This window comes from Nansenia antarctica (assembly GCF_963989245.1).
Source record: "Nansenia antarctica genome assembly, chromosome: 6".
Taxonomy (NCBI): domain Eukaryota; kingdom Metazoa; phylum Chordata; class Actinopteri; order Argentiniformes; family Microstomatidae; genus Nansenia; species Nansenia antarctica.
In genome coordinates, this window is record NC_137676.1 from 28,036,085 (window position 1) to 28,050,648 (window position 14,564).

General features: G+C 41.5%; 2 protein-coding genes across 2 annotated transcripts; both read right to left on the minus strand.

The window, feature by feature from the left end:
• Positions 1-625: 625 nt before the first annotated feature.
• Positions 626-1,203, minus strand: her12 (hairy-related 12; the record flags this gene model as incomplete). The annotated part of the gene is made up of 2 exons (XM_080534323.1): positions 626-1,021; positions 1,135-1,203. The coding sequence occupies 2 exons, from the start codon at positions 1,201-1,203 to the stop codon at positions 626-628; spliced, it is 465 nt and encodes a 154-aa protein (XP_080390449.1).
• Positions 1,204-4,959: 3,756 nt separating this feature from the next.
• LOC308160410 (transcription factor HES-5-like) lies at positions 4,960-5,580 on the minus strand (the record flags this gene model as incomplete). Its single annotated transcript, XM_080534324.1, has 2 exons — positions 4,960-5,385; positions 5,518-5,580. 2 exons carry the CDS (start codon positions 5,578-5,580, stop codon positions 4,960-4,962), a joined length of 489 nt encoding a protein of 162 aa, XP_080390450.1.
• Positions 5,581-14,564: the final 8,984 nt, after the last annotated feature.

Sequence of the window (14,564 nt, forward strand, 5' to 3'; positions counted from 1 at the left end):
TATATATATATATATATATATATATATATACTGTACATACACCTACTAGTCCCTTTACAAAAGCCCCATAATAACATGTGGCTTGGACAATACAAAACAAAAGAGAAATATTCTCAAACATAACTGTCAGTACTGCAGATACTGTTACACCTAGCAGGTATAACTGGAACTCCACTGGAGTAAGCAATCATTTCACAACAGATAAACATTTCACAACAAAAGATCTTCACTTAATATCAAGCTAAATTCTTCACTGCAAATGAAAAGCAAATGTCAAATGTAATTAAAACAAAGTAAGAGCAAACAGTCTTCTCAAAAGTGATTACCTTCGCTTAGAATATTTCTCATAAACATGTTTTCCATCAATGTGACGTGACAAGAGAATAAAACAATCCATAGTGAATAAGCAGGTCGGAAAGGTCATATTTCCTTCAAAGTGAGGGACAGTCAGTGCTCCCTCAGGTGTCAGAGTGGGTGACTCCAGTGTCTCTACCAGGGCCTCCAGACTGGGTCTTCAGTGTCTCTACCAGGGCCTCCAGACTGTGTCTTCAGTGTCTCTACCAGGGCCTCCAGACTGGGTCTTCAGTGTCTCTACCAGGGCCTCCAGACTGGGTCTTCAGTGTCTCTACCAGGGCCTCCAGACTGGGTCTTCAGCCCTGGTGCCCTGCAGCGAGGTGGGCTTGTGGACGGAGAAGCCTGGGGAGTTTCTCTGGGTCTGTGGGAGCTGCTGGAGGACCTGAACAGGTGCAGCACTGCCGCCTCTCTCTGAGCTGACAGACAGGAACTGCAGAGACTCCGTCCAGCACTGAGAGTAGCCCTCGCTGTAGCCCTTCTGACAGAGTGTTGCCGGAGGCTGCAGCTTCTGCTTCAGGAAGCTCACGGTCATCTCCAGGATGTCAGCCTTCTCCAGCTTGGTGTTGGGATCCTGTTTATGGAACTCTTTCTCAAGGATGGTCTTGAGCTGCTCGATGCAGCCATTGATGCGATCTCTGCGCATTTTCTCCACAACGGGTTTCCTTAACTATTGGAAAGAGAAAATGTGATTAGTCCACAGATCGAACAACCCTTTGACACATTACAGTAGATCCTTTAAAAAAGCTGATACAGACGACTGAACATGAACACAGTACTCACTTTAAGGTTGTCTTTTTCAGGGAGCCTCAGATGGTGGTAAGAGGAGATGTTGGTGGAGCAGGGAGCCATGTCTGTGTCTGTGTGAGTGAGAGGATCGCTTCCCTTGGACTGCAGAGGTCTGATCTCACTGAGGGATCTCTCCCCTTTATATAGCAGGAGATTAGCATTACAAAGCCATGTGGCCCAGGCTAGGCTGGGGTTCCCACACTCCGAGACCAGTGGGCCGCCCATCACAACAATGGTAGAAACATCAATAACTTGATGGAGGAGGTGGGCTACACAGGGATGTTTTCCAAGATAAGCAAGCCGCAGGTATCAACAAACATCTCGAAAGGTTATCATGCACTGTCAGTACATGAAATGAAAACACCATTATATCAAGTAAAAAACACTCACAACTCTGACGTGAACACACTTTCAGAAGTGTGGAGATAAATTAAGTGTGGAGTGTGAGCCATAAAGTAAAGATCTAAGCAATTTCAGTAGGCCAAATGCTACATCATCAAGCAATATAGTTTGCGAGGTAGATAGCCTTTCATCTCAGCCTAAACTAAGCTTTACCTAAATGGTCCGATTTGCTGCCACAGAGCAGCTTTTATTTTTGCAAGGTTGTGGCAGGCCTACACATTCAAGGCTGCTATAGCCAGATAATACGAGCGCACAGAACTGGTCTGTGATTTGGTCTGCAGAAACGATCCCCACAGAACGTATTCATTTGGAGACTATCTTGGTAAAACGTCAAATGGCACGTGGACTGGGAAGCAGTCAAATTCTGAAAAACATGTTTGATGTAGCTTAGAAATTCCAAATGCTGGCAATTTCTTTAAAACGAGTTGCTAACTGGGTGTAGAAAAAAAAAATGAAAGTAATCTCACACTTAATTAAAATGCATCATCCAATATACAGTATTGCACTGTTAAAATTGGTCCTCCTAAACCACTGAATGGATGACGTCATGCATTATTCATTCAGCCTCCCATGGATGAGGTTGGCTATAAGAATAATGGTATATTTAGTTATACCGTATATACCGTATATTTATATTTAGTATACTCCTCGTACGGTATATACAGTATCCTTAGAGTCATCTGCCAGTGGTGTGCTAGATGAGACACTCACGTGGATGCCCTTACTGTGTGTGAAAGAAGTGTGTCACACCATTATGGAGATGTCAGAATGCTACTGTTCTCTTTTATCCAGCGGCATGTGGAGGAATGCCACCCCCCCCTCGTGTCAGGCCATGTGCCTCACACACCCCGTGCACACTCCCTCCAGACATGTAGTCTCCAAGTCGTCTTTGAGTGACAGGTAAGTCATTGAACCATTTTGTGATCTCTTGTGTGTATAGAGGCCCTTTTCATTGGCTGTTGAGTGTGGGAAAGCGCCAAATGCCTCATGCCTCATGCCCACACCCCATTTACGGCCACCAGGAAAAATCACATCATAAAATGCTATAGCATTGTAATAGCCTATTACTACTTGTGTTTACTTGGGTTTAGTTGTATCTTTGAAATGGAATGATATGACTGAAGGGGTATTCCTAATGTATTGGACAGTACATATATAATATGGCTCCAAACTGGACAAAGAAATGACATTCCGATGTAACGACCATCCAGGGGTTACAGACACGGTTACTTCCTATTTCTCTATGAACTACTATACAGTCTTCTTTCTGCTCCAGTGACTGGTGTCTAGTCTGGGCTGTACTGGTACGGTCCCTGTAATGCCACAGTTGCTGGCGGTGTGCCACGGTCTGTGCCTCAGGCAGAGCAGAGGTCACAGATGTGAGGGCATACCCCATGGGCACTGTGAGTACGGCTCTCTCCCTAGTTTCCCACCAGTCCCCAAGACCAGGGTAAATGAGTTACAAAAGCCAGACCGCCCCCCCCCCCCAATGGCCCATTGGGAATGTTAATTGATTCTTTGTTGCAGGACAAACAGAAACCCTATGTCACAGACCATCTGGAGAGGAACAGAATCAAGTGAATAGGGGCCTCGGACACCACTCGCAACGTGATGGAGAATCTCATTTGGCGAATTTAGAATGTTTTGAACGAATGGTCTAACTGCTCACCGAGAGGTTTTGTCAACAGATAAAGTCAAAGTATTTCTTCTTCCTGTAAAGCGCCTTGTATTGCTGTGTATGAAATGTGCTATATTTACAGTATGTACTGTTTGATTTGATGTTAACCCTCATTGAAGGGGAAATGTAGGACATACAGGATCCTAGCAAAAAGCATTTTGAAGCTTGTGTAGAAATGCATTGTCATTGATGGCTACACCCTCCCACACTCAACCCTTTTGGCTACACCCTGTTACGGGAAGGATTGGGAGGCTTTTGTCTGGGTGTGTTTTAGGATGTGCGAAGAGCAGTGTCCCTCCCATAGATAGAGAACACAGTGAGTCTGAGCTCCTGCCATAAAGTCTCTACTGCCAGGCCCTGTGGCGGGGGACGGAGCAGGTTCCCATCGCCAGCCCCTCTCTCTCTCTCTCTCTCTGTGAGTGTGCCTTCGCCTGTTTCCCACACTCTCTGTCCACTCACCGGCTTCAACATGAGAACAATAGAAGTGTGTCATGTTACACATGGCATTAGCCACAGTGTTTGATCTCTCATTGGAGGGAGTGGGGACAACAACCATCTGTAGGGCTAAACTCTGAGGAACTCTTAATACTACGTTTTGCAACATCAAGGGTTGCAACACTTTCACCAAACTTTTTGTTTGTTTTTTCCTGATTCAGTTGCCATTGTAGAAGATATAGACGTGCGGGTCTCTCACTTAATATCAAAACAAATGGTGGATCAGCCATATGGCTGATCAACTCATTAAGGATTGCACCTTTAAGTGCTGATATACAAGGGATTAGATTTGAAATCAGTAATGGTGACTTCCATAGTTATGGGCATCCATAACATCCATCTACAGATTTAAGTTTGTGAATATACCGTTATTATATTATAGTTATGCAATTTTAGAATTACCTTTAGTATGTATTATACTATATGATAATCTTCATAACATATGCTTGGATTAATATGTTTGCTGTACAATGTGTGTACAATGTGTGTGATGAGGTATGTGGAATGTGGGTGCTTCATGCAAATTGATCAAATATGATACAACAATGTACATTTTAGAAACTTCCATTGAAGTCTTTAATTTATTCACTTGTCAAAATAATTTCTCTCAGTATCAGAGAAAGTAGCATTTACACCCCAAAAAAGGTAAAGAAACATTAGAGAAAAGGTTTTTCTTAACAAAATATTTCCTATCACCATCTTTTTATAACATTTAGGCACAATGTTATCAACATTTAAATCTGCATTAAGTACCGAAGTTGACAGAATAGTCACATATTATAATCATCAAATGATTTACATTATGAGTAGATCCATTGGATCCATTTGTGGCATAATATTGATGCATCACCAAATCAATACATGGTATCATTCAGTGACAATTATCAATTGTAAGATACAGTTTGAACAGATCAAACAAACAAGCAGTGTCCAAAAGACACTTAAATAAACAGTAGCAACCCAATATGGGTGAATAAAAATAATGTGCTAATAACAACAACTTATTTTTCCAAAAATATTGCATTTCAATGTATAAATTCAGAACAATCTGAATCATTACATAGGAATCCTTTCAAAGGAGTACTGGCTGAACAAACGCCCTTTCTTCATCTTAATGCAACCTACTGACGTAGAATCTCTTGCCAATGCAAAAGAAATAGACCTCCGTCACTCTGAAAAACACTGTTTCAGTTTGTCTTGAAATATATATATTTCTATACGTATAAATACAAGTCTGTAGTGCTCTACCAGGGCCTCCAGAGGGCGCAGTCGGTTGGGCCCGCACCTTTAGTGGTGGCGTGATAGATTGGGGAGCCTGGTGGAGAGAGGGAACTTTGACCATGGCTAGATGGACTGGATTGTTGAAGGTTTTGAAAGTGGCTCAGCAGTGCTCTGTCGGACTGGGTCTTGGCCTCGCACTGGGACAGGAAGCTCACCGCCTCCTGGGCACAATTGGAGTAGCCCTCGCTGGCAGCCTTCGTGGAGGAGCTTCCTGCCCTCTGTCTCCGCTGGTGCATCAGGAAATAAACCGTCATCTCCAAGATGTCCGCCTTCTCCTGCTTGGAGTGGGGCTGCTGTCTGAGGAAGTCCTGGCCCAGGAGAGACTTCAGCTCCTCGATGCATGAGTTGATGCGACCCCTTCGCAGTTTCTCCACCACTGGTTTTCTCAGCTGCAGAGAGAGAGAGAGAACAAGGCATGATTAAAGTCAAGTCAGTTTCATCAGTCATGTTGTATCAACAGGCAAAAATACAATATTGAGAAAAATATAATTGTATTCATGTCTCCAAGAAACTGTGTTTACCTTGGTGGTGAGTCCCAGGTGCTCTTTAGGATAGTTGGTATGTCCAAAGGCAGTCAGTGCCATGGCTGTTTGTTTCTGGTTCAGCTGAAGTCTCAGTGAAGAACTAGACAGATCTGTGCTGGCTGCTTCTCTCTGCCCCTCTCTCCCCTCCCTATTTATAGGGCTGAATCTCCATATGAATGTGTGGGTCTTTGGCTTGTCGGAGTTTCTCACAGTCAGAAGCCAATAGGAGAGCTGAGAAGGACATTTGGGGCTGCCACATGCTCAATGAAGTGTTTATTGCTAGGGGGGGGGGCAATTAATGTGTCTCCAGGGAGCAGGTGGGGGATAGAAAGGGAGAGGGGGGGAGGGAGGGGAGGAGGCGACTGGGAGACTGACAGGGTGCCTCTGTGGACCTGGGAAAGTGGTGACCCGGTTGGTAAGTGTGCTGTTGTCCGATGGCAGGATCACACAATGTGATTGAGGGGCAATGTTTTGGAGCAGGGCACACGTGGGTTGGGGTGGGGGGGGGCAATGATTATGATTGGGGTAGTGGTGACCTAGTCGCCCTAGTGGATAGTGAGTTGGACTGGTGATCAGAAGGTCATGAGTTCCAGTCCCACCTGGGAAAACCACCACTGTGGTGTCCTTGAGTGAGGCACTTAGCCCTGATATTCCAGGGAGACTGTCCCTTGTAATCTCTAATTGTAAGTCACTTAAACACTAAAAGCTAAATGGTAAAAATGTAAAAAAAAAGAAGAAGATTATAAACAGGATAGCATGAACCTATTTCCATAGCTAAGTATTGTTTGTGTGACCTCATGAGATTTGATGGTGCAAAATATAAGTTATGTTTATATTTGTCAGGGTGTAGATTCAAGTCAGAACAGAACGATACTTCTAGTGATTTAATGCCATGAAATATGGGATTAAATATAACTATATATAATATAATATAATTATATAATATATATATACATATAATATAACTTCCATCTCCAGACCTTGCTTCAACACAGTGACACTATCATGTTATTTCACTATTAGAAAGTACAGATGCACTGCCAGTTATCCCTCTTTCTGTACACAGTCAAACCAAATACAGCATAAAGCATGCAGATGCCATGTACTGTACGTACTTAGACAGATAAACACATTTATACACTCGTTTTGAATACTTCATTTGGGCTAGGGTTAGGGTTATATTCAAAGAACCTAAAGTGGTCATACAGATGCTTAATCTTACATACCAGCAATATATTTCCAGCTGCACACACACACACACAGACACAAACACACATACATACACACACAGACACATACACACTCACGCATGCATGCATGCATGCATACACACACACACACACACAGACATAATCACACACACACACACACACACACACACATTGGCGCCTGGCCTGCTGCAGACAGCAGTCTCCCAGTCACACACTCCCCTCCCAGCCCAGTGGAACGTGGGAGCCCCCATGCTCCTGGGCTTCCCACACTGAGTGTTAATGACACCGAGGCGGCCACACAAAGGAAGTGTGCCCCGTCACACAAAGCTGGAGTTGACCACAGTATTGGCATAGGGACCAATACTATTTTTTGGACCAAGTAAAATGTCCAGAGGCAGATGTTTTACTCCACGTTCCCACCACATATCACTGCAGGACTCGTTCCCAGCCATAGAACATCATTGGAGAGACAGAAGAGCATTTACAGGGCACCTCCCACCTGTTGGTTTGGATCTGGGACATTGTATGACATTCATTCAAGCACATTCATACACATCCTATTGTCCACAACAGAGTCTCCAGCACGGACGTGTGGAACAAGACTGTGGCCTTCTTCACAGTCAAGAAAGCGTTGATGTTCCAAGTACTCCAGAGAAACCTTACGCCTGTTCCCAACACCTGCTAAAGATGTGGTCCCCCTGTGCCTCCAGTAAGGCGCTCCATGGAGGTGGACACTAAAAGCCGATTTAAACTTCTGCGTAAAATCGACGCGTAGGCTATGGCGTAGCTTGCGTTGGCCCGCGTGGCCTTGCGTTGCCTACGGAGAGGGTTGACGCGCACATCTCCAAAAATGTAAGTACGCGTCAGTTTCTACGCAACCGTAAGCTCTGTGATTGGTCCGCTTGGTAGCACATGATTCCGACAAGATTCCGACTCTCTCGTCGGCCAAAATGCGGAAGCCATGACAGAAATGTCATTTACTTTTTCTGTAATTACTTATTAATAAAGATTTGAAAAATTATGAGAACCATCGTATTATCTTAGTTTAATGTCATTTCAATGCATCATAGAACTTTTATTTACAACAAGCATAAAAAAAAAACGCTATTATGCCGCTTTGAGTAGAGCGCCCTATGGAAGCGTCAGGCACAACCCGGAGGCACCCTTTGCGGGTTAATAACTGTGGTTTACCGTGGGTTAGGATAACAATTCAAATGTGTCCGGATAGGGGAGAGGACAGGGAATCTGAAACCATTTGAATGGTGTCGATACGACACTATCACGATCGACACAGCTAGGAGCGAATTCCCGGGAAGAACTTGTCTCTCCCCCGCTGTCAACGGGAGTTTCATCCACCAGGAAGCGGTGGTGCGCGCAGCAGCGGACGAATATCTCCACGTCACAATGGGTTAGAATTCCTAGCATGCTGAACACACTGAACTTTGAATGGAGTCTTAAGGCCGGTTTAGGCTTCTGCGTAAAGTCGACGCCGTAGGCTACGCGTAAGCTTACGTAGTCCCACGTGCCCTTGCGTAGCCTTGACGCGCTCCTCTCAAAAAATCTAACCATGCGTCAGAGCGCATGTAACCGTAAGCTCTGTGATTGGTCCGCTTGGTAGCACATGATTCAGACAAGATTTCGACTCAAAATGCGGAAGTCATGACAGAAATGTCATTCACCTTTTCTGTAATTACTTATTAAAAAAGATTTGAAAAATTATGATAACCATCGTATTATCTTAGTTTAATGTCATTTCAATGCATCATATAACTTTTAGTTACAACCAGCATACCAACAAAAAGATCGCTATTATGCAGCATTGAGCTTTGAGCTCCGTTGAGTTCCTAACCGGAAGAGGCACAGCACAGGGGCTGAAAACACACTGCCACCTAGCGATGTGACGGTGTAATTGCAGCGCGGCCTACGCAGAAGTGTAAATTGCGAGACCTACGTAAGGCCTACGTAAGGCTACGCACGTAAATTCGACGCAGAACTCTAAATCGGCCTTTAGTCATGTACCGTTAACACTAGGGGCGCGCCGTTTTTTTACCTACTAAAGCGCGACGAGGTGTGGAATCACACGACCACTATTCACAATGGGGGAGGGTGTACTGACCCACAAAAATCGCTAGATGGCGATGTCACGCAAGAAGCGTGGACACGCAACAGAAACACACCGTCCCCCACTGCCCGCAGCGCAGAGCGGAGTGGAGAGGAGATTCATCTAGGAGATTGATCGAGACTGCAGGAGTTTTCATTACTAACGAATGAAAGTTGATTAGCATTATTAAAAAATAACTGTAATATATATTACAATGTTGTCCCTTTCACACATAGTTCCAAGTAATTTCCTTGGAATCCCAAGCTGTGTTGACCAGGTATCTGTAATGTTCACATTTATATATAACAGTAATACATATAGCAATAAAAGACAGCGCTGTAAATAGTGTTATTCTTGCACAATTGCACCCACAACGTGTTATTGCCGTCCGGAGTTGATCAGCTCCAGATTGAACCAAGGTTCTTCGCTACAGAAACATTTTCACACAATGACAAACATGTGATGCGTTTTATATTATATTCTTTGAACAACAGAACGGGACAGGCGCCAGAAACTGCCATAATATACCATACATATCTGCCATATATCGTACCTCCGTTTTATATTGAGAAATATGATGATAAATACATATAGGGCGGAGCTATGATATGTGGTGTGTGGCTAGATATTTTCATGTAGCACTGTGACTGTGCCTATCTGTGGATTATTATTTATAAATAGTGGTCTCCTAAGAGGAGCGAGTCTTGATTTGTTTTATGCAACAAGGAGGAGACAATGGTTACAGAAACACACCTTGGGACTTGGTGGAGCGGGGGAAACCCGATGTCTTTGTTCAATGATCGGAAACGATTGAGAGCCATCAACCCTCCCTGGGGGTTGATGGGAGCCATCAACCCTGGGGGTTGATTGAGAGCCATCAACCCTGTAACTTAGAAACGAGTCGTCCCATACAGTGATTTTGTTTGTGCCTACTTGTTAGAAACAGAGCCTAGTATGTTTATAACCAAGTGCTTTAGTTTCTCTGCAATTGGCTACTATGCTGCCAAAATCAACTATCCAAATATGAATCTGCGTATATCTATGTACAACCTTGTTGTAGCCTATTATTATCATGGTCGACATGAGAATTGTTGGCTACTTCATATCACAACTGAACATTCATATATAGCCTATTGCATTATTTGAAAATTGACAGCGCTGTACATAGTGTCATTCAATGCACAAGCACGTAATTTCAAACGATTTTGGTCGACAGCGAAATACATTATCAATATCTTATTATCAATTCAACCCACTCAGAAATATCTGTTCGTTATATCGTTGATGATTACAGGCATAATCATCGCCGACATCATTTTATTTGATGTACACATTTCACGGCAAGAGACAGTTTATTCTCCCAACAATTGTTTGTTCACTGCACAACATGAACACAGTGAGGATTCAAACAAACACAATAATGAATACACTCTGCAACGGGACAGGCGCGAGAAACTGCCGTGGTTGAAACTGCCGTGGTTGAGAGAGTTGAGTACAACTGAGTACAACCTTTCTGGTGGGGGATTGTTTGAAGGGCTTGTTGGAGGAATTGGCATCCTTTGTGTGGTCAAGTCAAAAGTCAAAAGTCACTTTATTGTCCCATCACTGGGAAATTTGTATTGGGCTTACACCCCACAGCAGCCAACAAAGAACAACAGACAATACAGAATGTTAACACACAAACAGAAGGCAGCCTTGATTAAAACAAGAGTGGAAATAAAACGATAAGCAAGATATGTTCAATATTCATCTGGTGCAGTTTAAAAGTTTAACAGAAACGGGAATAAAAGAATTTTTAAATCTATTTAGTCTAGCGCGGGGGACTCTGAACCTCCTCCCAGAGGGCAGCAGTTCATACTCTGCATGTAGGACATGGGAGGGATTCATGATAATTCTATTAGCCTGTCTGAGAGTAGCCTGTTCAAAAATAGACTGCAGGGATGAGTGGTCTTTCACCCCTATGATCTTCCATGCAGTCTGGTGATCGGAAACGATCAGAAAGAGATCCTTGAGAATAAGATGACCCTCCCCCATGCATCAACCATCAATTGTCAGGATTCATCTGTGATAAACAATTGCCTACTAATTACATTCCATTGAATATGTTTGCATATGAACACACTTATTCCTACATGATCAATATCTTATTATCAATTGGCAATACTCTCTCCCTTCTTCTCCTTACTTTCCTGTCTGTCTTCACTATATCTGGGACTGCCCCACTCAGAAATATCCGTTCGTTATATCGTTGATGATTACAGGCATAATCATCGCCGACATCATTTTATTTGATGTACACATTTCACGGCAAGAGACAGTTTATTCTCCCAACAATTGTTTGTTCACTGCACAACATGAACACAGTGAGGACAGCACACTTGTCTGTCTTCACTATATCACGCAAGAGAAACACACCGTGGGAGAAACCTGATCTTATTGTTCATTGATCGGAAACGATCGAGCCATTCAACCCTCCCCCATCAACATCAAGTGTATGTAACTCAGAACTTTGTAACCAGTCATGTGGACGATTTGTCTGTGGCACATGCACCAAGCCAGCAACGGTGTGCTGGGGATGCTGACTGTCCCATGGCCAGGCCTGATGCCTCTCCTGCCCTGTCTACCTGACAGCGCCCACGCTGAGCGCTCCGGCGACCTCCTATTCACTTTCTACTTTTTTTAAATATATATTGGTGTTCATATTAATTACCATACTTTTTACTTGGAAGAATTGACGTGAACATTGCAAGTAAATAAAAATGTTACTTGAATTATCTGTCTCTCTGTGTTCGTTTGTAGTAGAAATATCACATCTGATATATCTATGTAAATAGATTTCACTGCAACATGAACACACTATATTTTCACTTTTCACAACAGCTATTTTCATTTCATTTATAATGTGCAGTAAACAAACAAAATAATGTATACTCTCTGCAATTGGCTACTATACAATGGTGCCAAAATCAACTATCCAAATATGAATCTGCGTATATCTATGTACAACCCTGTTGTAGCCTATTATTATCATGGTCGACATGAGAATTGTTGGCTACTTCATATCACAACTGACTTTTAGACTTTTATTGCCATGACATGTAAACATGTTAGGAATTTGGTTTGGAACAATGGAGCACGGTTTACAGCAGGATAGGTGCAAGACAGGACAAGACAGTGCAAACCAACATCAAAGTGCAAGAGTCATAATTAATATAAATATAAAGTGCAGAGATCAAGTGTTCATATCCAGACAGTCCAAAGCTCTCTGGGTGGGGGTGGAGGGAGGGTAGATATATATATATATAGCCTATAGCATTATTTGAAAATTGACAGCGCTGTACAGGCATAATCATCAAAAAAGACATTATATACAATATTATAAATATCCGTTTGTTATATAATATTTGTTGATGAACTACTTTGCTGTGGTACCTATGTAATACCACACAGCTTGATAGGTACATACTGTGCAGTGTATCATTCATAACTGTACATAGGCTACACATATCATAATATCTTATCACTATTGCATGGAACTTGGGTGAAAAAAAAACCTCAGCTCCAACAAATCTGAAGGGATTGTAAAAGTCATACTGTACAGTTTATCATTTTCATAACTGTCTGTACATATACATATCTTATGTATCACTATTGCTATATATAGCCTATATATAAACACATTATGTTACAAATATCAGTCTTATCCACTGTATCTAATTCAGCACTGAAGCCTGAAGGTTGAGCACAGTGTGTGCCCCCTTGCTACCTCTGCTGATATAAAAGAGAATTGCAGCCTTGGAGAAAAAGATGGCAGCTGAATCCCAAGGCAAATACACAGACACACACAGAAATACTGCAAAATCGCTTTATACTAACTCGATTTTGAAAATGTAAAGATGCTGGGTGGTAGAACGCACATATCTAGGAAAAGTCATGAAAGGAGGGTCCTGAAATTTGATCGAGTGCAAAGGTAGATTTTTTTTTGTACTCACTGGTGCTGTTTAACACCTCACGGCTGATTAAGTGTTAACGAGATAGAATAAGAAAAGCATATTTTTCTATGCCGCTATGAGTACACCGACGTGTAGACGTGCGTAAATTCGACGCAGAAGCTTAAATCGGCCTTAAGGTCAGCAGTGACAGAGAAAGGGAACGTTGAGCAGTGCAAAGTTACCCTCAGGACAAATCTACCTTTCTTTCCACCATTGTTGGAGATCAAAATATGTGGACTAAGTTTGGCTGTTGGAAAAGATGACAATGATGTGTATATAATGTGTTATCAGGGAATTACTATTTTTTTGAAAGAGCAATTCTTTTTTTTTTTTAATCAATGGTCTTTTGTAAAGACTGAGATTCAAGTCGAATAATTTCCCATGAAAACTGTGATTGTATGCTGTATAAACCAGAACAAGTGCATTGTAAGGCTTAAAAAGCAGTATTTGGGTCAATGACGAATAAGGCTTCTACATTTTTTTATTTTGTTTTACTTTGTTCAAAATACATAACATTTATATGTTTGAGTATGTGACAATGTGCTTAAACATGCAGCATTTGTTAATTTGTTTAAATATATATATATTATTATTTTTTTACTGTATTTCTAACTTAATTGCTAAAAAAAATGTCAGGTGGCGCAACCAATTATTTGTCAGGTGGCGCAACCAATTATTTGTAAAAGTATTTATATTTTCCTATTATTTATTTATTAAGTGAAATCTTTGTCATGTATCTATTATCTATATCTATATATATATCTATTAGATTGTCTATAGTGCGTAAGACATTTGTTTTTGGGCTGCTTTTTCCTTCACTGACAGTGACATCGAAAATGATTAAAATTAAAGACATTATAATCGTGAAACGTTTAAAAGTGTTAATACATATATTTAAGTAAACACAAATACACATTTTAGAGCATCTTGGAGCTTTAAATAACAGTATTTATTCCATATAGTGGCATTAATTGTGGTTGCGCCTACTGACTTACCGGTTGCGCCACCTGACTTTTGCCACTGATTTCAAATTAAACAGGCTTCTACTTGGACACCTGCATTAGTTTTGACCTATGCTAGCAATATCATACAAATCATTTTAAAACAGAATAAGTAGTTTTATGATAAAATAACATTTTCCTAGTTTTACATTGGTTGTACCACCTGACATGGAAATGATACCCTCCTACCTCTGAGGTGAAGCTATCTATTTTTATCAATATTTGAGAGCGCCCAACACATTTTTTCACTCATTCACAGATGTCAGACAGGGTCCTCTGGATGATGCAACATTTGGCTGATGCAATAGACTCTTGATTTAAAAATGAAAGTCCCATGTTTACGGTTGTGCCACCCTGACATTAGGGGGAAAAAATACGGGACAAAAGTTCCTCAATTATCTCAATAGCTTTAAAACTAGTGTTATTTGTAAACGTGTGTTTATTTGAAAGGTTTCAAACACAAAATCATGCCACAGTATTTTATATTGAATATATTATTATTTATCACTTTTAACAGTGTTCTTAATCTGTTCCTTTGTTGAGACGGTTGCGCCACCTGACATGTTGGGGGTTTGAGATGCTAAAACACAAAGTAATCCATATTATTAGAATGTACTGACAATAAATTCAAACTAAACATGTTGTATAGAATAAAATCATATATGACTTGAATTTATCAATCTATTTTTAAATGGAAATAATATATGTGACCCAAAAATATGCATGTCACGTCATTGAC